Source organism: Boleophthalmus pectinirostris, unplaced genomic scaffold (genome assembly GCF_026225935.1).
Source record: "Boleophthalmus pectinirostris isolate CB_2022bp ecotype Guang Dong unplaced genomic scaffold, ASM2622593v1 HiC_scaffold_9, whole genome shotgun sequence".
Lineage (NCBI taxonomy): Eukaryota > Metazoa > Chordata > Actinopteri > Gobiiformes > Gobiidae > Boleophthalmus > Boleophthalmus pectinirostris.
In genome coordinates, this window is record NW_026571541.1 from 24148298 (window position 1) to 24173383 (window position 25086).

Consider the following 25086-nt stretch of genomic DNA (forward strand, 5'->3'; position numbering starts at 1 on the left):
GACCTTGGTATTCTTAACTAGGTTAGTTAGCACTGTCCAGACAAGCTAATACACGCTGAGCAGCAGCAGGTGCTTTCACTCCATCAGAAGAGTTTCGTTGGTCGCTTTATCTTGGACCATGAGCGCGGCCGTAGACACGGGGACCACAGACACGGGGACCACAGACACGGGGACCACAGACACGGGGACCACAGACACAGGGACCACAGACACGGGGACCACAGACACAGGGACCACAGACACAGGACACACGGGACATGGATGGAGCACGGCTACAGACAAGGCCAGATCAGACCACTGATAAAGCGCCATCCTAATGCTAACGTAAGTAGTAATAAGTATTTTTATTTTTTTTACCTTTCCTAAACATATTAAATTATATTCACTTTTAAAATGCAGCGACATTTTAGCTAACTGCAATTAGCAAATCGAAACTTAGAAATTTATTGAAACTTACTCTTTCTGTTTATTGTCTTCTTCTAGGCTTATTTTAGGCAAAGGTGGACAAAATATGTTAGCCTACATGAAATGCCCATCTCATCTTGTTGTTAACTGGTAAAGGAAAACGTAACTATGACCACTGACTTTATAAATGGACATATATCCCACTAGTTGCTGCGATCCTAATAGGAAGTGAGCATGGGGACGCTTCCGGCTCCATCGACTCTGGTCCAGTTGATGTTACATTTAAAACTGTCACGTCTCTCTGTAACTGCTGCAGTGAGCCTCATCATTTTGGTCTTACAATGTTTGTATTAACCCACTCTACATGATCCTGATTATTTATTTCATTATTTTGGTTGTAAATAAATTCCTATAACAATGGAACTTAGCCCTGCAACCCGGCCCCGGATAAACAGAAAAAAATGAATGGATGGATATGGATATTGGGTCCAAATTTGCTCCTATAACTGCTAACCTTGTCAGCTTCATTTGACTGGAGCCAAACACTATGGGGGAAGTCACACTCCCTTAAACCACTTCCTTATGACCAAGACACCGGTCCATCAGTTTCACCTGCCATGTAGCCACCTGTGTACGGTTCCCTTGCGTTGACAAGAATGGTTTTCCATCTATACATGAGCACAAAATAGTAGTAGGAGTAGGAGTATAAATTAGTTATGCAACATTTTAGAACAAAATCCTGAAAATCCCCCTATTAAAGAAACTATACAATGCCTTTTTCCTCCAAATTAAAGTTACACGATGGCCAGGCTGCTATCAGGGTTCATGTTTCTCTAGTGTGCATATGCCTAGTGACTAGTGAGGGGGATGCCAGCAATAAATAGATTAAAGGGCTGCCCCTATATCCACCCCTGAATCGCATCACCCTGCAGCTGTTCAGCCTGACTCAAGGAAAGGTTTTCAGTTTAATAAGAAACTGGGGGTGTAGAATGCTGTACAATGTTCATGGGGGTGTGCATGTTTCAGTGCCACCAATGGAGATGTTTATTTCTATTTGGGCATATGTAAATGTATGTGGTTGACCCTCATGTGCGCATGTGTCAAGGTGTGTTTTACCTACTACAGTGTGCGTGAGTCCTAATGGGAAGCAGTCGCTGGGCTGCTGACGGCTCCATAAAGGAGTCTTTGAATGCCTAGGCTCTGGTAAATTCATAGCAGATGTGAGGGAAAGAATATCCTCCCAGGTTGAGTGGCCCTTCACTGTGAACGGCGACAGGAGCCCAATCCAGGGGAGGCAGAGGGACGGCAGACAGGAGCCAGGACACACACACACACATTGGGTGTACTCCAATCGACTATAGGGCAGATTTTTCCACAGATTTTATTTTTTAAAGAATCATGTATCATGCTTTTTGGGAGTATTTAGGATTAAAGTCTAACATGTGTAGCTTCTTCTTTTACACTTTGTTCATTATAAATCTCAGTATTGGTTTAAAATGGCTTAATAAAAAATGCCTAAATTTTCAGAGCATTCAAGTCCCAAATGTAGTTCAATGCAGGATTATTCAAACATGCATACCATTTTGAGTAAGGTAATAAAGATGAAGGAACACCAGTGATATGGATAAGTGCTAATAAAAGTTGATTTTACATAATACATCCCATTTAAATTGAAAATAATTCCCCTTATTGTATAATACTCTGCTGTGTTGGTCTGTGACAGGTTGCCCTTCATGTTCTGAGGCCAGGTGTTTGCTTCAAGGATGGCCTACTCTCTTTGGATCAAGCCCCCTGTTCTTTTAGGACACCAGCCAGGCTTTTTATGCCACCTTCGCTGGCTCGAATCAACGCCAGAGCAACAGCAGGGAGAAAGACTGGCGCCTCAGCTCCAGTTAGCCTCGTCTCCATCTACAACCACAGCCAGGTAACACATGAGAGCAGCTTTTTAACAAACAGTCAGTGGTTATGGAGTTTTGAATGCTGTCACATTCACATGAATTGACCTCTGTTATTAGGTTGCTTTAGGTCTCTATCAACAGTTTCAATAACATATCACTGAAAACCAAACCAAAAAAGTTACACAGTTTCCATCATACTGGAATTTCCAAGGTACAATCAAACTAAACCTGATGAATGTGAAAAGTCCCTTGCAGTGTGTCAGCAAAAACAAACCCGGCTTTAATTAAAACACGTCTGGGAAATGCGTCACGTGGGAGCCATGATTGAGCCCCCTCGAGGTAATTATGGCAGATTGGTGGTAGATTTAGCTTTATTACCTGCACAGCTATAAACAACATGTATGCACAATGGGCTTTTTTTTAGCTTAAAAGCCATGAATGAATTCTTTTGCCAGCTCATAAACCAGGCCCCGGCGCTTGTATCCGGGGGCCATTAGTAAACACAACATGAGCACAGTCGCACTCGTAAACTGTGGCAGGGACCACAATGTGAAGCTGCAGTAGCGTCAGGCATTACTCAAACAACAACGCAAAACAAAACAAGGACGTCTCCAAAGTTTTGAGAACGGTGTTGGTGTGGAGGTAGGGATGAAGCTGCCCTCTTGTTTTGTTCCTGGTTGTGTGTTCAGAAGGTCAGTGTGCTTTAAGCTGGTTGACAAAGATAATCGTACATGCAAGAGTGCTTCTGGAAGATTGAAGTGTAAGCAGATTTTTCAGTGATATGATCTCCTGTGTTTGGGGGGCACTTGAGACTAACCAAGCAAGAAAAGATATTCACACCATGTAAGATATTAAAATAATGAGAAGGTGTATAGTTTCAAGCAGAATTAATCACAATATAGATTTAAATTTTACAGAAAAACTGAAATGTGTGCGTTTGCGGCAGGTGTTCCAATCTGTGGAAACAGGTAGAAGGTGTACTTGGAAAAAAGGATCAAAATGTAAGCAAAACGAAATCCAGGCACTCCAGAAAAGTAAAATTCACATGAGGAAAAGTATAGTTAATTTAAATGGCCAGACGGCCATAATGAGTCTAGATTTTTTTTACATGGCTCATTTTAGGATAGCTAAATATGGGGTTGAAGGCAAGTTTATCATGCTTAGATGTGTGTTTGATTGATAAAAGTAGTTACTCCTCTTAAATAGCATTGGTCAACCTCAATCTTTGTGTCTCCTTACTGAGGTATGCCATTGTTTTCTTATTCCAATCCACACTGACACAAAGCTCAGGGGAAAGACAGAACAATGGGTGCTGGCCAGAGGGCATCGCTTTCACTTTTAATTAAAACTTCTCACCCAAATAAATGTATCACGCCCACATATGGCCAGTGAAAAGAGCCTTAGGGGCCAGATGTTTGCCTTAGCAAGGATAAATATCTAAGTGGCAGCTTTTTCTGTAAGAGAATCTGCACCCTCTGTCGTTTTGTCGGATTAGCCAGGGTAAGGAAAACATAGGGATCGTGTTCTGTGCGTTTCCCACTCCCGGCCCGTTCAGCATAAACAGCCCGAGTGCTTGGCCTCCTTCACATCCGCCTCCTGTGCTCCTCCAGTGCTCCTCCAGCGCTCCCCTGCCTCATGATCTCTGCAGCCTCCCGTTTGTTTGAGTAGCAGAGCCGCAGAGCAGTGTTTGGTTGTGTTTTGTGTCACACTGGGCGTTTGATTATACCCAGAGTTACACGGTGCGCCTGTGCATGAGGAGAAAGGCGGGAGACACTAATCCCTCTCTGCTTTGTCCTCCGCTGCACTGGCCAGGCCTTTGCAGGACACTTCACACAGCCGCTCCACAGGAATTCATGTAAATGCCACTCAGAGCGTCTCCTGCATTCAAAACTATAAGAAGCACAGTTGTGATCTAACACAAATGTGACAACCATATTACATTCAGTTATGAACTAAAACTGGAATGAAGGTTATTATAGGAACAATCAAAAGAATGACATCAGTAACCATAAAATAGTCCTTAACTGACTCATCACTATTAAACCTGAGAAATTACAAAATAATCCATGGCCAGTGTGTAAACTAAAGAATACATGTTTTGAATTACAGCGGGAACCAATTTCATGTCTAGACAAGATATATGTTGTAATGTGGTCAAAATCAAGTAAACCAATCAATAAGTACGCTGAAGCCAGATTTCTTTTTTGTTATCTCATTGTAGGTAGTTTATGAATGTATATTTCAAAATTACACATGAGGCTAGACTTTGTAAATTATATGACTCTAATGTAACTTCTAGCAGTTGTGTAATGATATTTCACAGTCCGATACAGATGCCGACAACCATTTAGTGTAGAGCTCTAATTACTACCCTCAAAAATGAATGAACATGGCATTAGTGGCTGGGACAGTTTTTAGCAATAAAAAGTGGCAGGGACATTTGCCCAGCGTCTGCACACAAATTGCAGCTATAATTTTATTCCACACGTTTTGTGTAAAAACTATTAAACACATTAGTGAGACACAGTTGCACTGATATGTTCCATGGTTATGATGAACGTGAGCCATGTGGTTTCCCACAAACACAGACCTTGTGCCATAAATACTCTCCATATGTGTATTAATCCTCAGCTGAAAATAGTCTACAACAAGTACACCGCTCATTTCTGTTTGAAAAACAGCAGCTAAAAACAGCTCAGCTTGGTTGTTTAAGGAAAGGATTATGTGTTAAACTGAATGAAAGTAAATTGATTTTGTTATGTCCTGTAGTACTGAGCTTAGGGCTGCAGGCCACACACAGCTAAGGAAGTTGTAAAGCTGTCTCAGTTAGAGGAGGATGCATGATTTGATTCTGACTTTCCATAGGATTTGTTAACAGTTACCAAGCACATTTTGAAAATGAATGTCAGACCAGGCATATAAGCTGTGGAATATGTGGTTTTAGCCTAATGGTGGTGAGACACACTTTACTCATCAGTAACTGATGCTTCCTTCAGGCTAAGTTAGCTGAACCCGGCTGGAGACCGGAGCACCTGGCCCAGTCGGGTTCTGGTTTGAGGCTACGTGTCAGCTCCACTAATGGGCACTTACATCCTCTGAATGCAGTGTTCCACTTAATGAGGCTTTACTCTGTGCTGTAAACAAGCCCAGATGCAACCCCAAAACACACACAGGAAATGTTTCATGACCATAACAACACAGGACCCGGCCAGCTCATGTATGATGGGGTGTGAACAGGAAGGCTGATCCATGCAGGTTTTCTGCCCCTGGCTCCCCAGTGCTTATTATCCTGAGGGCTACATGCGGTCCTGCTGCCCCAGCTCATACTCTGCACGCCAAATCCTCTCTGCCCGCCAAGATCACCGCAGACCGCGGCCTCGCTCCTTTTCCACAGCCTTTAGTTACAATATGTACACAAACCACAGTTTATTCAGCACTGCGTTGGACCTGGCATGTCAGCTTTGACAAGAGGAACAATGTCTGCCTGCAGACTATCTCTCGTGCAAGTTTTATTTTAGTTCCACAGGGGTTATAGACCTGAACAAAAGGTCCAGTGTTAAAGACAGTGTGGTCTTAGCTGGTTTCTTTTACTACACAGACTGGCCAATTTACAGTGATCAGCCTGCATCAACAGTGCTGGCCGGAAACAGGTCTTAATTGATGATAGGAAAATCTGGACCAAATATGTTTGATCTGCCCCCAACTGTCTGTCTCATTTTACCCACAAAACACAAACAACTCTGGACAGCTTCACTAGCCCCTTACATAAGGAGCAATGCACTCAAGTGAAACTTCCTTCAGGACTCAGCAGTACCTGGAACAAATAACAAGACCAGAAATGAGTTTCCATTGCTGATACAATCCCCCCCACACATTGAATATTTGAACCAATCACAGCGTCCCATTAATTACCTCCTTCGAACCCTCCAAACAAACCATAGGCTGCTACACAAAGGCCTTTTATACCTCTATGGTCTGGTCAAGAAAATTAAGTCACCCCCCCTCAACTAGGGCACACCATTAATCAGTGCAATGGCTGTTTTAAATGAGCGAGGCAGGCTAAACCCTCAGATTCTTAGGCTCCAGTATATTCTGAAGAGATTCTCAGTAATCCAAACCATGTTGAATAGGGCAGTTTAACTATCCACCAAATACCACAATCAGTCAGCAGTCTCTTTTTTTGTGCATGACATTTCTAAAATACAGTCACTTTTGAACATATTTCAAAAGGATTTAGTTATTATGTGCAGGTATCAGGTCTGTTAAGTATGTAAAGGTATCAGAGCCAGAGGTTTGCAGAGAGCGCCTAATCTACAAGCTTCATGAATCAAGACAGTTCGATATGAAAAAGCACTGCCAAGTCGAAAGGAATCAGAGGAAGACAAGAACAAACTTCAAAACTCAAAATCAAAGAGTGTGAAATGCAAGGGAGAATAGCAGATCCGTACCATGCTGGAGGCAGAGATGGGAGGGGGCGTGGGTGTGTGCGTGTGGTGGGGGGGCTTCTCTCTGAACATAGAGCCGAGGGGTGAGCCTTTGATGGCGGAGCGTGACATGAGCGCATTTAGGATTGGGGTGCAGCAGCAGTGGCACTGTCACAGTACAGAGACCTGCCAGCGATAGAGTCCAAAATTCAAGTAGCGCTGAACTAGTTAAGTTTCCAGATTAAATGTTTCAGTTCAAGCTTATCTTTCTTTCGTATCAAACTTTATTAGTTGCAGCAACTAATTGATGTGTCAGTTTGATTTGACTTGTAAGCAGCTACTTTTTTCAGTCTATCCTGCATGATGAAGGTGGTGTCACACCAAAGTGGCATCATCAACCGTTTTTGCTTGGAGAAATCTTTTGTGTGAACTCAAGTGAAGATAAGAGAAAAAAAAAATCGTCTGACAAAATACTTTTCCCAGCAATTTTTTAACTTGCTTATATTAAAAGCATGGTCAAACAATTATAATACACCAGTATAGTTTGTTATGCTTGTGGTAATGTATAGCTTAAAGCCTTATAGAATAATATTTTCCTGGAACTGTAACGCACAATCTGGCCATTAGAAATGTAAGTTTAGTTTCACAGTAGTTCCACTGTCCACATGAGCAGGCCACTTTTAAGGATGTCCAGTCTGACCTGGAGGAGGGCTGAGGCAGGTCTCAGTGCTGAGCTTAGACTCCCACATCCTGTCTTTCCTCGCCCTTTTCTTTTAGACTGTTTCCAAATGCAGTCCTAGCATGGCTTTGCGTTCTTTGTTGATGCTGTTTTCACATTTTTTTCATCCTTTGTAACTCCTGCTCCCTCTCTTTTTCTCCGGGGAGAGACTCTTTGGTACAAGAGATTAGAGCGGCTGCTGCCTAGCAACTGAATAAAAATGGCAGCTACAAAAGGGGCGCTCTCACTCTCCAACGTCTGACCTACATAATCCCGAGCCTCTGATCGTGCAACATAACAACATGATGAAAGGCCTGCTGTGATTTAACCCTCAAACAAATACTTGCCATCGCTGACCCTCTCGCTCAAAGGCCCATCTCGCCCGCTGCCGAACACCAAAGAGTGACTTCTGAAATCTTGACGTGCCTAATTAGAAAGGAAGAAGAGGCTCTGCGTCTGAACACTATTGGAAATGAGCTGAATGTATTTGAGGAGATGGCAGCGGAGTGGCAAAGGAGATTAGCCGTGATCACAGCAATGGTGTTGGCTTCAGAGAGCGCACAGCGGAACCTCCCTCTGTTCAGCGATTCATCTCGGCTTCAGCCACGGGCAGACACAGCGCAGGAATGAGTACAGAGGCATGAGGAGCTTTACTTCCCTGTCTTCTGCTTATTGATCAAAGAACATGAAAAAGCACTGAGAAAAAGATACTGTAAAAAGCTGAAACTTCTCCAAAACTTTTGTCCCCCTGTATGGCTAACAACCGTGATCTCCGAAAGCTCAGACTTGCTTATTATATTGATCATTCCAACCAATCTCCTACTTGAATGCTTGTAGACCTGTGTCTTTATGCTACACCTGCTCCTATCTCATTGAACCCCTCAAGCAAAAGAAAGATATGTGTCATCAAAGGAAAGCTGGAACAAAACCTGTTCTTTGTACATTTTTGATAGCACTAACCTTATTTCATTTCTGGAAGGGGGTAGTTACCTCAGCATAGTTTGTCTTTGCCAGTATTGTTTAGTTTTGCCCGTCAGCCACATCACTCAAAAAGTTATTTCAGGACATAAATTTGTAAAGAAAGGGCAAGTACCAAGATTAGATTTTCATGGATTACAGATAATTTTGTTAGCATTATTTATAACAGGCAAATCCATGTCATCTGGTTTTAACTTTCCAACTCACTTTTACTGCTTCAAACACAAACTTGTTTTCAAAGTACCTGAAAGAAAGTCACAATGATAAAACAAGGATTTAACCAATTTACATATTACTTGCATATTATAATATATACATAAAACTGCACTATTTTAATTACTTTCTGTCGACATGTAATTAGTTCAGTTGCCTTGTATCATGTTATCTCAGGCTTTCTTGACCATGTTTTAAAATCCATCCAGTGTTGATGCATATTTCCCCACAAAATCCTTTTATCTTTTATGCATGAGGAACCTCAGTGTTTTTTGTTTTATTGCATTTTAATTTGAGGTTTAAAGTTGGATAAAAAGCCTGTGTTGTATTTATTATGTTATGTTATTGCACAATTAAAGTTGGTTTTAATTCACAAGAGCTTTCCACATTCTTCTTTGTAGATTTTGGAGCACATCAAAAGCACTGCACATCCTTTTTATTATATTTTTTAAGCTATTTCAGGTCATATTGTGTCGTCTGCTGTAACGGATGGGATGGCGTTGGCATATTTGTGTCTGATTGGAGTCCGGTTGCAGATAGTGGCTGGCTGTGTGAACTCCAGTGCTCTCTGACTGGCGCATTTTCATGGAAAGCATCTCTTTAGGGGCTTGCAGGTTTTCAATGTGCTCATTTACACATCAAAACAGCACAGGAAAGGGATAGTGCTCAGAGCAGGGGGGCACAGCACTGCAGAAGGAGGGAGGGAGAGGAGGCCAATGAAGGATGCTTTATTTTCCTTTTTTTTCCCTCCAGGGTGGGCAAGGGGTCCATGAGGGCGCATTGATGCCATAATGATTGGCTTTAATCAGACCCATGACCAGATGGAGGGATTTGTCGTCCACAGACAAAACCACAGAGTCAGCAGCTAATGTTGGATAACAGCTGATGCCTTTTTACAATAAATAAACTTTGTAAATCCAGTGCAAATAGACCTGTACTGTTTGTTTTAAACTTGACAAATAACTGCAAGATTTACTATGGACCCAGGAGAACAATCTACAAGTGAAAATGTGGTCTTTTGTGGAACCAGTCTTGCTTTGGCTCAAAAACTTGCTGCTGCACAGTCTGACCCTCATTGACTCACTGTACCCTCAAAGCCAGTGAAGAAAAAAACAACGCACATAACTAGCCAAACTGAATTTTTCAGCTGTGACCGAACTTACTTATTCCTGAAATGTTGACATAGTTGAGCCATGGGGTGGGGTAAGTGCACGGAGGAAGTTGGCTGTTGATTGGATGGCAAGTCTCCAGTTCATTTGACCTCAGGTGTATGAGGAAGGTGTTTTCTGGCGCCAAAGGAACCACAACTCAAACAACCCATGCTTTTGGAATCAAAATGCTTTTTTGATGCAATCTGAACTTGTGTTTGATGCCTTTACTGTGACAGAGGGGCTATAAATAGCTGAAACTCGCCTTGAAATCTAGGGTCAAAATCCTTGTCTGGTTTAACATGGTATACCTCTTGACCTTTGAAGCTTATAACAACCCATTCCACTCACAAAAGTGGAAAGTTATAAAAATAAATTTCAAGTTCCTGTGAGAATGGAAAGGAAAAGACAAATGTGCCCTGTGTCCTTAACCCTGTGCTGCTGCCTCTTTCTATCTAATCAGTGTAGCTTAGCGCAGGTGGAGCAGGCTGCTTTGTGTCTCACGCAGCCAGTGCTTGGCCTCTGTGGTTCATGTCACTGGAGTGTGAACTGGGGAGGCAGCACGTGCCCCCTTTCAGGCGTCCATGAACTGGAACATGTGGCTAAAACACCACCAGCCGTAGGTCTGGCTGCATGGAGCATGCTCCAACAAAAACACTGCAGTTTTTTTTCTTGCTAAAATATGATCCGTACGGTGTCAGAGTCCAGGACTTGCAGCACTAGCCTGCCAAGCCATGGACAATGTCTACAATGGCTGAGTAATGAAAACACAAAAAAGGGAGGGAGGATGTTGGTAGTTAATTCACACTGTGTTCTAAAGAAGGAGGGAATAACTAATTTGAGTTAACTGAGGCGTTGCATTGGTCCACACTATAGTACAGTGGAACTAAGGCTGGTTTACTTTGGACACACAGTAGCCTATAAGCCTACATTGATTTATTATTTTTGGAAGTGTTGTAAATTAACATGTAAATGAACATTAACTATGGAAGTCATCTGTATAGTGTGCGCACACCCACTTTGCAGGTCCCGTTATGGCTGGACACTGGCTGTCTTGAGCTCATGATCATCATCACACTCTTTCCATGCTGTCAGCCAGGCCAGCTCCATGTGTGACACTGCAGCTCACTATTACAGGCTATGTAATAATAAACCGTCACCTCCACGGACTGTCAAACACTCTCATTTCCACTGTGTCCTGCTGCAAAATGACTTGCAGTGTGTGGCAGCAGTTTACGTTGGCACTTCAATGGTAGAAGTCTCGTAATGTAAAAGCTATTTATTTTCACTCATTTATGGACCATCTGAGTACATGGTGACTCTGGTGCATCATAAAAACTAAAATGCTGGCTGCTAGACTGTAAGTGGATTATTTATTTAATGAAAAATAATGCTATGCATAGTTTTTTCTCTGAATCATAAAATAATTTATACTAAATCATAATGGCACATTGTTTCCACAATTAAAATGTACACTTTGGTTCTGATTCTAATTAAATTCAAATATAGACACTCAAATTAAGCCATCCACTTGTATCACTGAATTACTTATAATGAAAAACCCTAGCTCCCTCAAACATAAAAGCCAGAACTAAATGTGAATAGTTTTGAGTTTAGCTTAGTTTTAATCCTCTCCTCTATGAATTACCCGCCTGGAGTGCCTGAGCTGCACTCAAAGCTGTCAGTGAAACCACGCAATAGGGTTGAAATCCACTTCAGATTTGTCCTCTTACATCAAAGTGCAGAGTGTTTGCACAGGGATCAAATGGAGCAGCAAGAGGGGCAACAACACTGATGCTGGGGCACGGATTAAAACATTCATTAATTAAATATATTCCTCTGCAAACTGCCGCTGCATTTTAAAGATGGTGATGCAAACATGAATACTGCTGCGCTTTGTCACTCGATTCATCAGCAATTCTCTTTGAGGATTATTGTTGGCGACGCCTCTGGGAGAGAGCATGCCGCACAAATGCTTACCCAACTGTTAAAAATAAAGCATCATTTGTGACAAATATAAATCACAAATAAAACACAACAATAATAAACATTAAATCCACAATTTATTATCTTTCTAAATGCAAGAACCACGTTCTTATAAAAGGCACTTTTTCCTTGATCTTTAAACTTCAATAAATGCATCTAAACAGAGTAAAGGCGAACTTAAATTAAATATATTTACAATAAATAACACATTTATACATATTTTTACAGTTAATCATGCCTCCAATTATACCTCCCTTTATAAAGAATATTTTCTTTTTTGCTACACTGGGACTGTCTACTGCACAAAACCACATGGAACAGAAAATATGCATAACAATACTGAACACTGATGCAAAAAAATACTGTAATAGCTTCTCATACTGATGCCTGTTCCTCCATGGCTGCAGCAGAATAACAGTTTAATTCACCAAGTCTTTGAGTTTGTCCCTTCACAGAGCAGCGTGTACCTGAATGCTTCCCCTGCATCACTCAGACATGTGTGGGGTTGTCTGAGTGCAGCTCAGTCTTAGCCATGTGCAGGACCACAGCTGGAGACTTGTAGTGGCACTGCGTGCTGCTACAGCTCACACTGTTGCATGGCTTTCTGTTCGTAGTCCTATCAGCCAGCTTCCTGCTGCACAGGCCCTGCCAGGTCTGCAGGGTCTTGGAGCTCCACACCCACACTCCACTGGTGATGCCCACCACCAGAGACATGAAGATCTTCAGCATGAACACTGCCACTGTGGGCACTGAGCTCTGCAGTGAGCAGTCACTGTGATGGCTGTTAAAGGAGCCACACTTCATTTGAAGCCCTCGGAGTTTCCAGTAGTCCATGTTGAGCCTTTCATAGAAGTAGCAGACTATCACACACGTGGCTGGCACAGTGTACAGGATGGAGTAGATGCCAATTTTTACCATGAGCTTCTCAAGTTTCTCTGTGTTGGTGCCCTCTGTTTTCATCACTTTGCGAATATGAAATAGAGCCACAAAGCCTGTGAGGATGAAAGAGGTTCCAATGACCAGGTAACAGGACAGAGGTATAAGGACAAAACCTGTCAATGCCCCAGAGTCCATGCTGCCCACATAGCACAGTCCTGTGAGCTCGTCCCCTGCTACCTTCCTCATAGTGAGGATGATGATGGTCTTCAGTGCAGGGATGCCCCATGCTGCCATGTGAAAGTAGTTGCTGTGAGCTTCTATGGCCTCATGACCCCACTTTTTCCCTGCTGCCAAAAACCAGGTGAGGGTTAAAATGACCCACCAGATAGATGAGGCCATGCCAAAGTAGTACAAGATGAGGAAGACAATAGTGCACCCTGTGGACTCCAGCCCTTCCTGGATGATGTAGAGCTCTCCGTGTTCTCGGTCACAGGCTATATTTTCAGCACCAGCCACAGAGCGGATTATAAAAGCCACTGAGTAGACATTGTAGCACATAGAGAGGAAGATGATGGGCCGCTCTGGGTATTGGAAGCGGTGCGGCTCCAGAAGGAAAGTCAGGACAGTGAATGCTGTGGAGACAAAACAGAGAATGGACCACACAGTCATCCAGATAAACGCAAAGTCCTTGTCCTGTCTTGACCAGAAAACATCCACAGCAGGAGAGCACCGGGGGGCACAGGACTGACTCTTCTCAACAAACTGATACTTGTCTGGGTTTTCGCAGGAGCCCATGCTGCCTGGAGAGCGATTAGTGTTGGTACCAGGTTGCCGGGGGCGAGGTGGCATAGGAAGCATGCCCTCGCCTTTCTTGCCCTCCACCACTCTGGTCTCGTTCTCTGGCGCTTCCATGCACAGCGCATTGGGGTCGTTCCTGGTGGGCAACCTGGAACAGTTCAGGGAGTCCGGCCAGGTGTAGCTGAACTTCTTCATAATGGGGGCGCATCTCTCCCGCGCCTGCTCGCACATGGGTCTGCAGGCGGGGATGGAGGTTGACACTTTGTCCGTGCACATGGGGGCGTACAGGGAGCAGAGGAAAAAGCGGAGGTGCACGTCGCAGCCATAAGCCACAAGAGGAGCAAACTCATTCAGCTTGATTGCAGCCTCTTTCTGGTCATCGTGGTCCATGAAGTTGGGCATGCGGGTCAGATTGTAGCCGATCCCCTGGCACATGGGGATCACGATTGGTTCGCACTTCGCTGGTCTGTCTCGCTCCAAGTCGTAGGAGCCAATCTCAAAAGTGGAGCCAGAAATCACCAGCGAACACCACAGAAAGACCACCACCTTTAGAGGACAACCATCCAGGCCCATGGTTGTAGTCACAAAACGAGTCACTGTCTATTTAAAATCAACATGAAAGAGTCACAAACACGGGGTCGCTTACACTAAGAGCCCCGCTTTCCCCATTGCGATGGCAGCTCCAGACGTCACTTCAATAGGCTCCGTTCAAAACACTGCCACAAACTCAATAGTCCGAGATACTTTGTTTGAAATAAAGCGATAAATCCCAACAACAATTAAGGTCCGTGCGAAGATACTCAAAAACTTCAACTGGGGAATAAAGTTGAAAAATGAAAACAGTTCAGTCGAGCAAAGAGCAAATCTTCCAAGCCGTGCGCCAAAGTTAAGCAGACACGTAAGGTGCGTAAAGACGATTGTTGCGGTTCCAAAATACGTGTAGCTGAAATATTCGCTGTCTGTCTATCCCGCTCTTTGCAGTCTGCGTTCAGGCTCGACACTGAAGTTTGAGAGCAGCTCAGTGGGACTTGAGTCGCAGAGAGAGAGAGAGAGAGAGAGACAGAGAGAGGGGAGCGAGGGGTGGGCTCCGTGACGCGCACATTTTCCCCACTCACGAATCACTTGGAAAAATGCACAGAGGACCGCTTCTTATTAACAGTCCAAATGCAAGGTAAAGCTGTGTGAATGCACCTATTAAATCTGTGGCTTATTGTCCTTGCATCTGCCTATAATTTTAATTAATAGCTTAGTGGTTAGAGTGGTTTATTATGCATGAAGACACGTGTCTTGTATATGAATATACAAAATTAGATTAATGATTAGTTTGGATGCTGCTTTCTTTTGTTTATGGGCCTGTACCCATGTGTTCCGACATGCTTGGTTTTAATTATATTCGACAATTGACCTATGGCGAAATAGACTAACAACAACTCTAACATAAATACTACAATTAAGTCAAGCAATCTGTCCCTCAGTAAAAACGGTCAGCAACATCTAAATAAAGCCATTATTGTTTCCTAAACACATTGTGAGTTGTTGGGAACAAATTGTTTAATACATTTCCTTTCCCTACTGCCAACCAAAGTTAAACAGAGTAGTTTATTTTTCTCCTGTCTCGTTCTAGAAAATAGTCCACAGTTTGAGTAAAATGATAGTCCCAGTGGCATTGCACTGTTGCTGAGTCATAATTACTCTGTCATCATTAGTGCTAATGTTTAGAGAATTATTATTGAGCCCAAAAAAGCTGATTCTTAACTATGATTCTTAAAGCTATGTGCTCTTCTAGGTCTTGCGGTAGAAAGAAGGGTAATCCTAAAAATGTCAACCAGTCCGTTTTTATTCTAACATTGTAATGGTACTTATTGATATGATGCTTTTTTCTGGCCCTAACCTTTGCCCCTTTTTCTGCAGATTGAATGGCTCTTTGAGGGTTCATCTTGAAGGAACGAATCGGCCACAAAGACCTCACTTTGATGGTAAGGTCCTTGCTTTGATTCTCACACAGGCAAACAGTGCATGTATTAAGAGATTATTTGAATGAGTTGGACAAAATAAGCGAAGTGATGCACAGAATCACATCTAACATGCAGAAAATGAATACTGAAGTGAGTGTGCAGAGCATGGAGCTATTGTTTCCATCTAGTGGCTAAATGAGGAGAGCATGCGGCCCCACAGCTGTTGCCTTGAGCATTTGATCTTTTGTCAAACAGGGCAGGAACTCGAGGATTCTGGCCTCTCGCCCTGTAGAACTGCATTGGCTGTCAACTGCATACTATCTCTATTAGCCCCTGTGTTTAAACTGTGTCCGCTCAGGGCAGTTTTGCACTTGTCTGCCGTGTGAATGGTTGTGTTGTCTCCACATGAACCCGTGCCAACATACTACAGAGAAGTATGCAGAACACAAGCTGCATCCTAGATTTGACCACTCAATTACACAAAGCATGTCTAAAGAGATTTAGATAAAAAGACAAATACCACCCAGTCAGATAAATGTCCACATGTAGTCCAGTTGTCAGCTCAGATTAGCAAAAACAAAGAATTTGGCTTTCTGTACAATCATTTGGAGTATTGTGTAATGATGCACTAAACTTTTCCTCAGCGTAGTGACACACAAATAGTGATTTGCCAACAAAAAATAGAAAAATATGCACACATTCCATTTGTGTTGCACTTTATGTTAAGAAACTTGGTTCCATATTGCCATAGTAAGTTATAATTAGGGATATCTATGCGAAACTTTCCCGCTAAGTTAAGTCATTAACTATAAATGCTAATTCCATGAAGTGTTACATTTTTTCTTCTAAATGAGGTGTGGAACTGTTGCTTCTGTGCTAGCTTTATCATAATCGTTTGAACTTAAACAAGAAAATCTTTTCTTCTTATGCCTTCTGGCGTCTGACTTCAATCTGAGGTAGAGGGAGTCAAAGTGTGCAGTTATCAGATCTTGAAACAAGTAAAAAAACTTGATTGAATGTGGTGAAATTCCAGACGATGATATCTTATTGTACGTCATCACCACCAGGTCTTGAATCAGAAATGTGTTTGATTGAGTTCCATTTTTACTCTGCAGCTCGGCACTTAAATGTATTTTACCTTACACGTCAAAGACTGAGGGTCGTTAGAGAGAGCAAGTGAGAGTGTGCCCTTAGAAGGCCTTCCATTACCACCACAGAGATACTGTATCTTTCTGCAAGTTAAGACGCTCACATCAGGATGCATTAGTGTCCAAACCACTCCAGTAAAAGCGCTAGTGCAGTGTTTCTGTTGGAACACTTTGCGCTAAATGACCTCTATACTTGTATATACGAAGGCTAAAGTGGCGGACCATGCTAATTATTTACATTAGACTTTATCCCATTTGGACATTGTGGTAATTCCATATACTGTTCCATGCATTCCTCAGGCCACGTCTACCACAAATCAATACCATTATGTTGCTTATTAGTTCAGGAGACTCGAGGTCTGACCGCACCACCGCTCTTTATCACCCTTCACTACAATACAAGCCTATTGTGCTCCCCTAGTGCGTTTTTATTACATCTAATTATGCTATTTTATTCTTGACCTTAACTGCAAATGGTGAAAGAGTAGGAATATTTGCAACCAACTGTTTGATTTTGCTGGCTGAAAGGTGATTTGTATAGAGAGGGTCAGTGTTGTTTATTTTGCAATTGAGTAGGGAGAGTGGTTGTGCGCTATTTATTACTGCCCTATAGTTTTTTTTTTTTTTCACAATACCGACATGTGCCAAGTCTTTGTAATAACTAGCCTCCTTGAAGAACCCCCTGCATCTTTTATTTCACACATTTGTCAAGCAATTCGTGGAGTGTGGGCCTTGTAATTACAACCTCTTACTTATTGGTTATCAAATATCAGGCACAAAGCTATAAACATATCGGTGAGAACAATGGGAGAGCCCTGCCATAGCGCAGCGTGACATTACAATGGGAAAGACGCGGGCTGTCTCAGATTGTTATGAGTGTAACTGGAGACAGCTCACACTTTAAGCACTACATCTGGACCAATGTACCCTCTTTGACAGCGAGCAGAATGGAGAATTGTCAAGGCTCGGATCATGTAATTATGTCTTTGTTCAGCGCTGTGTAATTCAGAGAGTGCTGGCAGATGCGTGAGGCCACAGGTAGAAGTTAGAGGCACTTTCTTGTTTTTAATGACAACTCCAGAGTTATGATGTGTATTTAAGTAGCATACCTCGCTGCTTTCCAAATCCACATTTTGAAAATATTATTTGCTTTAATGAGAGCACCACTCATTTTTTGCTGTTATGTAATTTTTTATAGTGCTATTAGGTGACAGAGTGAATGGGACCGATTCATCACACGGGCCCATCTGTGTTCCTCATCCACCTCTGTTTTGGAACAATGTCTTTTACGGCTTATAGCAGGTAACAATGGCATGGCAGAAGTTTCCCCAAATCTATGATCTACTGAAATCTACTAGATCTACTATTAGAACTTACTCATTCAAGGTAGGCCTACATAGAAAAATGGTTATTGGTGTTTACATATCTTGTTTATATTTGTAGTCATTTGAAATAGAGTAGAACCTATTATTTAGTTTTATGTGGTCTGTGAATGCATGTTTTCTTTTTTCCAACATACATGATCTGTAAACAGGCTGGATTTTATAGGATGAATTCCATCCATTGTCCCAGATTTGCTCCCACAAACACAATCTCTTTCCAAAATATCTTGATATCGTATCGTTAAAAGTCTCACAGTAATATTGTAGGCCATCACAACATACTGAATCACAAGTTTCTTTGCTTAAATTAATTGTTATGTTGCAGCAATAGCTAAAAAAACAGAGGGAACTACATAGACCATGATCCTTTGCTCTGTTTTGGCTCTGAGTACATGAAGAAATAGGAATTCTAAGCACTTTTAAATCTTAGTTCTTTGGATTAAGTTTTGTCAAGGCATTTTAAGAGGAAAAAGTAGCATATTCACAATTCTGTTAACCTCCACAAAATATCGCAATAAATACCGTACCATGAGATGTAAATCGTGAAAATATTGTACCGTGAGATTTGGATACGGTTACATCCCTACTTTGTATCATCATGGAGATCAAACCAGACCAAGTTACTGGTCAGATCTGTGGAGAGGCAACCCTGCACATTGTCCCAGATTTGCTCCCACAAACACACTCTCTTTCATACATGAGTGTACTTCAAGACTGTAGGTGGGTTCAGTGTCTTGCCCAAAGACACAACAAAAGTATTCATTGGTCTGAGCATGAACATACTCTCAGCACTGAGCCTCTGCTTCCCCACTACAGCACCTGGTATTCCACTGTGTCTCAGTGCCTCAACAGTGAGTCAGTTTGAGAACACACGTTTGACTTGGATACACGATTGTTTGTGTTGAACAATAACAGTCATTTCTCGTTCCGCCAAGTTCGAGAAATGTCAAACTACATGAAGTAGCCCACAGTAGTGTGAAGAACATACTGTTTATAATCTTTTGGCACAACAGGCCTGTTTGACATTTGCAAAGTAAACAGTAACAAACTGTATCTGAAATAGAACAGAGATAAATGTAATTGCAGTGTTAATAAAACTACTATGTCCTTATAAGTTTAACTCTGTTTTGAAAGACGAGACAAGTTAATATCAATAGAAGATGCAGCTATTTGTATCATAGTTTTCCCACAAAACAACCATTAACCATTAACCTCACTGTTTATAAATGTAATAAATAGATCAAATAAATGTAAATAAAATGTTATAAAAATGTAAAGAAAATCGTTTTTTAGTATGCCCTTGTTTGTCAAAGGTTAAGCCTTGGTACGTTTGGTGCACTTGCTTTGGCACACTTGGTTTGGTACACTTGGTACACTAGGCAGCTGGCATCCTCTCCCCATCCCCAGCTCAACTGTCATAGTTATTGAAATAGCTCAAAATGGTTCCTGTGGGAAGCAGAACTGTGACGTCTGTAAATGATATATTACATGTTTCCAAGTTACAAAGCGTGGTAAATTATGTCTCAAGTTATTTACTTTTAAAGCAGAACTATTCTGCAAAATCAACTCTTCAGAGATTTTAACCATGTTATAGTTGTTTCCCTTCATCAGACTTATCCAAAGTTGAACATGGCGCAATTCATGCATGTTTTAGCAATCTTTAATCACTTGTTGTCAAGACGCCATATTGCTGATCCCGCTTTTCACCTCCTCTCGCATACTCACTCTGCTCTCTACTTGCTTTGTTCTGCAATTTTATTTTCTTAATTTGTGATACGTGTAGAATTTGTCTCTGTTGAGTAGTCATTTTGGCACTAAAAAAATATAGAAGATTCCATCAGCTCCCATTGGGGACTGCATTTTTCTAACACAGAAGTCAGAGGATTTGTTTTTATTAAGTTGTTTTAGATTATTATATTATTAGGGATGTAACGATATCCAAATCTCTCAATATGATATTATCATGATATGCATCTCACAGTATGATATTTAGTGCGATATTTTGGAGAGGATAATATAATTGTAGATAGGAAACATTTTGCATGAAGATATTTGAACATCATGTTGTTTGCACTAAAATAAATCATGGGATATGTAGTTCCCTATGTTTATAAGCTGTTGCTACTATAAAACCATGCATTTAAGCAAAGGAACTTATAATATATTGTGACAGTCCACGATAATATTGTGAGACTTTTGACGATATCAGGATATTTCAGATATTGTTACATCCCTATATTATAAATTATATTTAAAGGTGCAATGTGTAACTTTTCTGTTGGAGGTTCCATCAAATGCTTTTCTCCATGGAGATGTTATTGCTTTGTCTGGAATGTTTCACAGTATGGTATTAAACCTTTCTGTTTGAGGTGTGACTATAACCAAAATATTGTGATATCGTATTATCAAAAGTCTCCCAATGATATCGTGGGCCTTCACAATATCATAAGAGTCACACGTTTCTTTGCTTAATCCGTTGCTATGGTGCAACAATAGCTAAAAAAACAGAGGACCATGATCCTTTGCTCCGTTTTGGTGCAAACTACATGAAGAAATAGCAGTTCTAAGCACTTTTAAATCTTTGTTCTTTGAATTACGTCTTGTCAAGGCATTTTAAGAAGAAAAAGTAACATATTCACAGTTTTCTTAGCCTCCACAAAATATCGCACCGTGAGATGTATATCGTGAAAATATCATACGTGAGATTTGGATATTGTTACATCCCTACTTTTTATCATCATGGAGATCAAACCAGACCAAGTTACTGGTCATATCTGTTTAGAGGCAACCCCCCCACACACAGTCAGAATGTCTGTTTTTAAAGGTAATTTTGACTGTGGAACATTCCAGTCAGAGCAGTGACATATCCATGGAAACAAACAGGGGAAGGACACCCAATTCATATTATAACATAATAATCCACGAGTGTCATGGATTGTAGCTATGTAGCGGACACAAGCACAATAGATCTTCTTTAAAATAGTTATAAATAAAAGGTTGCGATGTCCTTGTTTGTAAATGCAGCCCAGTGTTTTAGCTTCAGGATGTTTACCTGAACTCCTCGCGTCCATAAAGGTGAAATGTCAACACAGTCTTTGCTCAGCTGGCCATATAAAGTCCATGCACATCCTGGATTTTTAATTACCCCAGCGACCGTACACTGTGGTAGTATTAACAAAATTACTCAGTACTCAGTAAATCTGCCATGCGCTTTCCATTTTTCCATCATAAACTACTGAATAGTCACAGTGTGTTTAAAAAGTCTGATGATATGTGTCTGTGTTTATGTTAGGGGAAAAGCGACTAGCAGGGGTTTGGATGAGTAAAATGTCTCTGCTTTGTTTTTGAAGGCTGGAGTTTCGAGGCACACTTGCGTCCACTCTCACATGTCCTTGGGGAGCAATGCAGTTGAAAGCAATACCACTATATGCGTAGTGGAAAGGACTGGGGGTGTTTTGAATAGCCCAGAGAAAGACAGACAGGGTTTTATGGAGGGGAATTGGATGTTAATTACATTGTCTGTGTCAATAGTTTATAATATTTTCCAATTGTTAGGGCCATATTTTCATAATTACAGCATTACTGGACCTAAATATAGGATCATCTCATAACACACCACCTATTTTATAATTGCAATAAGTTCTTAAATATGAAGTAAATTGGGAGTCTACTGGTAATTAGAAATGTCTAGATCATTATTGTAATCAATAATTGTGATTATTCAAGTCACCAAACTAAATAGCTAAATTAAGATGTTTTCAATTCAAAAATGGTTATTGCTGTTTGACTACACATTATCTGTTTATATTTGCAGTATTTTGAAATAGAGTAGAACCTTATTTAGTTTTATTTGGTTGGTGAGTGCATGTTTTCTTTTTTAAACATACATAAGTTGTAAACAAGCTGGATTTTATGGGATGACTTCCATCCGTTATCCCACATTTGCTCCTACAAACACCCTCTCATTCATACACCAGTGTACTTCAAAGCTAAGTGGTAAAGTGTCTTGCCCAAAAACATAACAAAAGTATTCACTGGTCTGAGCAGGAAAATACTCTCAACATTGAGCCACTGCTTCCCCACTACAGCACCTGGTATTCCACTGTGTCTGAACAGTGAGTCAATTTGAGAACATATGTTTGACTTGGATACACGATTGTTTGTTGATCATTAATTGATAATTTTGATTATTCAGGTCACCAGATTGTAAGAACTAAAAAAATCATGATAACATCAGTAGCTAAATGAAAACTTTTTCAATTCAGTCTAGTCCAAAAAGTACACCTACACTTGAAAATGATCTGCTGTTTATGTCACATTAACCTGAAATTTGATTTCACAAAGCTAGTTACATACTTGAGGAATAGTAATGAATTAGTTTTTGTGATGAAATAAAAGAGAATTTCATAGACTTAGTAATTGTGAATAATCTTTAAATTGTGATGTTTCTTTTCACAATAATTGTAACACTGTAAATGCATATGTTGACATCCCTAGTGACGGTAAGAACTGGGGGAGATGTAATCTAACCAACAACCTGCACCAACTGCAGCCACATTTGACAACTGTCCGTGTGCCATTCTAGCACGGGTTGTTCTGTAATGTGACTGAGGGCATGAATTGTGACTAGATATCCAGCACTAGAAGACTGTGGGCTGATTCAATTTCACTATAGGTCAGAGGCCAGTCGAGTAACCAGACTTAGGGCTAAAATTGGACTACGTGCAAAGGTGACTGCAACAAACAAGTTACGCTGATCTTGATGTGAGGAGTGCATTTGGTTTGTCAGGGGCAGCGAGATAGCCATGTGCCCTCTAATATAATGAACAGTATTAATGTCATTCATTATTAAGATGAAATTAGTAAACCTTTTGTAGCTTGTGAATCAGACTAGTAACAGGTTTCACAGTGCAAATTCCATAATGCTTTATTCATACTTTCTTTTTCTTTTTTTGTGCATCTGATATTAAGAATTATTACTACATCGTGACAGTCTGTTTTACCTTGAACAGCCTTTGGCCATTCAACAGTTCTCTGAGAATTTTAACTGAGTGGTAAATCTGAATACATTCTGTCTTGAGCAGGTTGTTCTTTCTCGTGTTTCCTACAATCGGAAAAACTTCTTGCTCGTTTGGATAAGGGACATGGTGGGAGTGGATTATTTCTCACAGCTGTGCAGACGCATATCTAAGGAGCCACCACTCACTCAGAGGTCAGTCCCATAGCAGTCTCGCTCAGGCCTTTTAAATCACTCACATGTCAGGGCTGTGAATAGCCAACCAATCGGCTCAATTAACACTGAAATACTCCTGAATATTTCTCCTTCTCTCTTCCGTCACCACCTCCTGGACAGGTCTCTCAGATCTCAGGACATAAGACGAACCGGACCCGTAGCCAACTGTGATGAACCATGTTAAGGTCCCCTATCAAGCTATAGCCACATAACTTCAGCCTGCACTCACTCACTAGAATCCCTCCCGGACCTATTTTTGTACATCACATCCTGGCAACGCTCATGGGAAAACTAGCCCCCCGCCCGTACTATCACTGTATCCAATGTTGTTGTCTGTCTTTGCACTGTTCAGGCCTCGTTTCATGTTAGAACAGGGCAAGGAGGAAAAGATGCCATGGATAACTGAAAGATGGCGGTGTTAGATAGCTGGAGTATGTGTTTTGGCAGAAGCAATCCATTTGTTTGTACTCATGACGATGCATTCTTCTCAGGAACTTGTACATGCGTAATTGTCATTATAGTAGCATTGTCAAAAATATCAATACCCAGATACTAACTGATACTAGCATCTAAACTAGATATCACTGAACAATTTCCACTGAAAAAAGTAAGTATAAATAACACATAATATTAAAGAAATATTGAAATAGTATGTGGTATTGAAATCTCTATTGATTATCGAGCCTTTTGTGGGGTTTGCAAACAATTGTTAACATGAATAGAAAGAGTGTATAAGTATTTTGATTATTGTTTTTGGTTATTGTTGCAGCGACATGAGGTTGAGACGCTTTTTCTTTGGGGCGTATTTGGGCATGGAATAAACTGATGCCTCAATTACAAAAAAAGGTCTCAACAATAGAACATCTTGTCAATAAATAAACAAATACACAATGTTCTACAGCAGCCATAGACAGCCTCCATCTAAGCTGATATATATATTAGATATCAATGTTGAGTGCAAAAAAGATGCATATTGTAAACATTAGTGGAGTCTAAAAGCTGAAAGTATAGATTTTAGTTCATACAGTTCTAGACATATCTGTGGTTTTTGCATAATGTAACAGCTGCATTGACTGTGGTGGTCGTGAAAGTCAGCAAATACTTAAATTTAAGTATGTGAGCTTTAGGAAGTTAAAACCAACCATTTCATTTGGTTTCATTTGTCTCCAGTCTGACAATTAAAGGGAATGTACATTATATTTGAGGTAAGATTTATTGAAAACAAGTTATACATACTATTCTATTAGTGTTTTATTAATAGATCAGAATATAATAGAAGCTTTTCTGATACATTTCAGTTAAACTAATCTGGAGCTCAGATAATGTTCATGTCTCACATTACTATTTTTGTGGTTGACCTAAAATATTTTGTGTAACAAATGCAGTACAGACCACATTGTTGTTGTTGGGGAGTGCAGTGGGGTTTGGACTGTCGAGTTTTTAGATAATGTATCTTTCATAGAAAAATAAATGTGGTCCATGAGAAATCTACCACTGTTTGGTTGGACAAAAATATCTTCTGTACATAATCATTTTGTCACATTCCATCTTTTCTTTCACTGATAAAATACAAAATGGCCACTAAATATTTGTGCCTTTTACACACAGTGGACACAAACTCCCCTCTGAGTGTCCTGCAAATAGACATTGCATTATCACCTCCCCTACCTGAGCAAACATTTGGTGATACAGTTACCATTAGGACTAACTGCTGATGGAACCCAGGTCAAGGACCCTGCGTGCTACTTCCTGTTTTATCTTGAGATCTGTTTCATCAAGACAATTCTCCAGTGTGGCTCCAGGAAGTCAGATTCACCACCCATGTTTAGTTTAGAACTTAGCCGAGAGGGATTACCAGCGATAACATAAAGTTCGCCAAAAGTTACATGCTGGTTACTGCTTCTAATTTGTTTGAGATTTG

General features: G+C 40.9%; 1 protein-coding gene across 1 annotated transcript; it reads right to left on the bottom strand.

The window, feature by feature from the left end:
- Window positions 1–12009: 12009 nt before the first annotated feature.
- fzd9b (frizzled class receptor 9b) lies at window positions 12010–14432 on the bottom strand. Its single transcript, XM_020940333.2, has one exon. The coding sequence runs from the start codon at window positions 14018–14020 to the stop codon at window positions 12260–12262; it is 1761 nt and encodes a 586-aa protein (XP_020795992.1). The 5' UTR covers window positions 14021–14432; the 3' UTR covers window positions 12010–12259.
- Between the last annotated feature and the right edge of the window lie 10654 nt (window positions 14433–25086).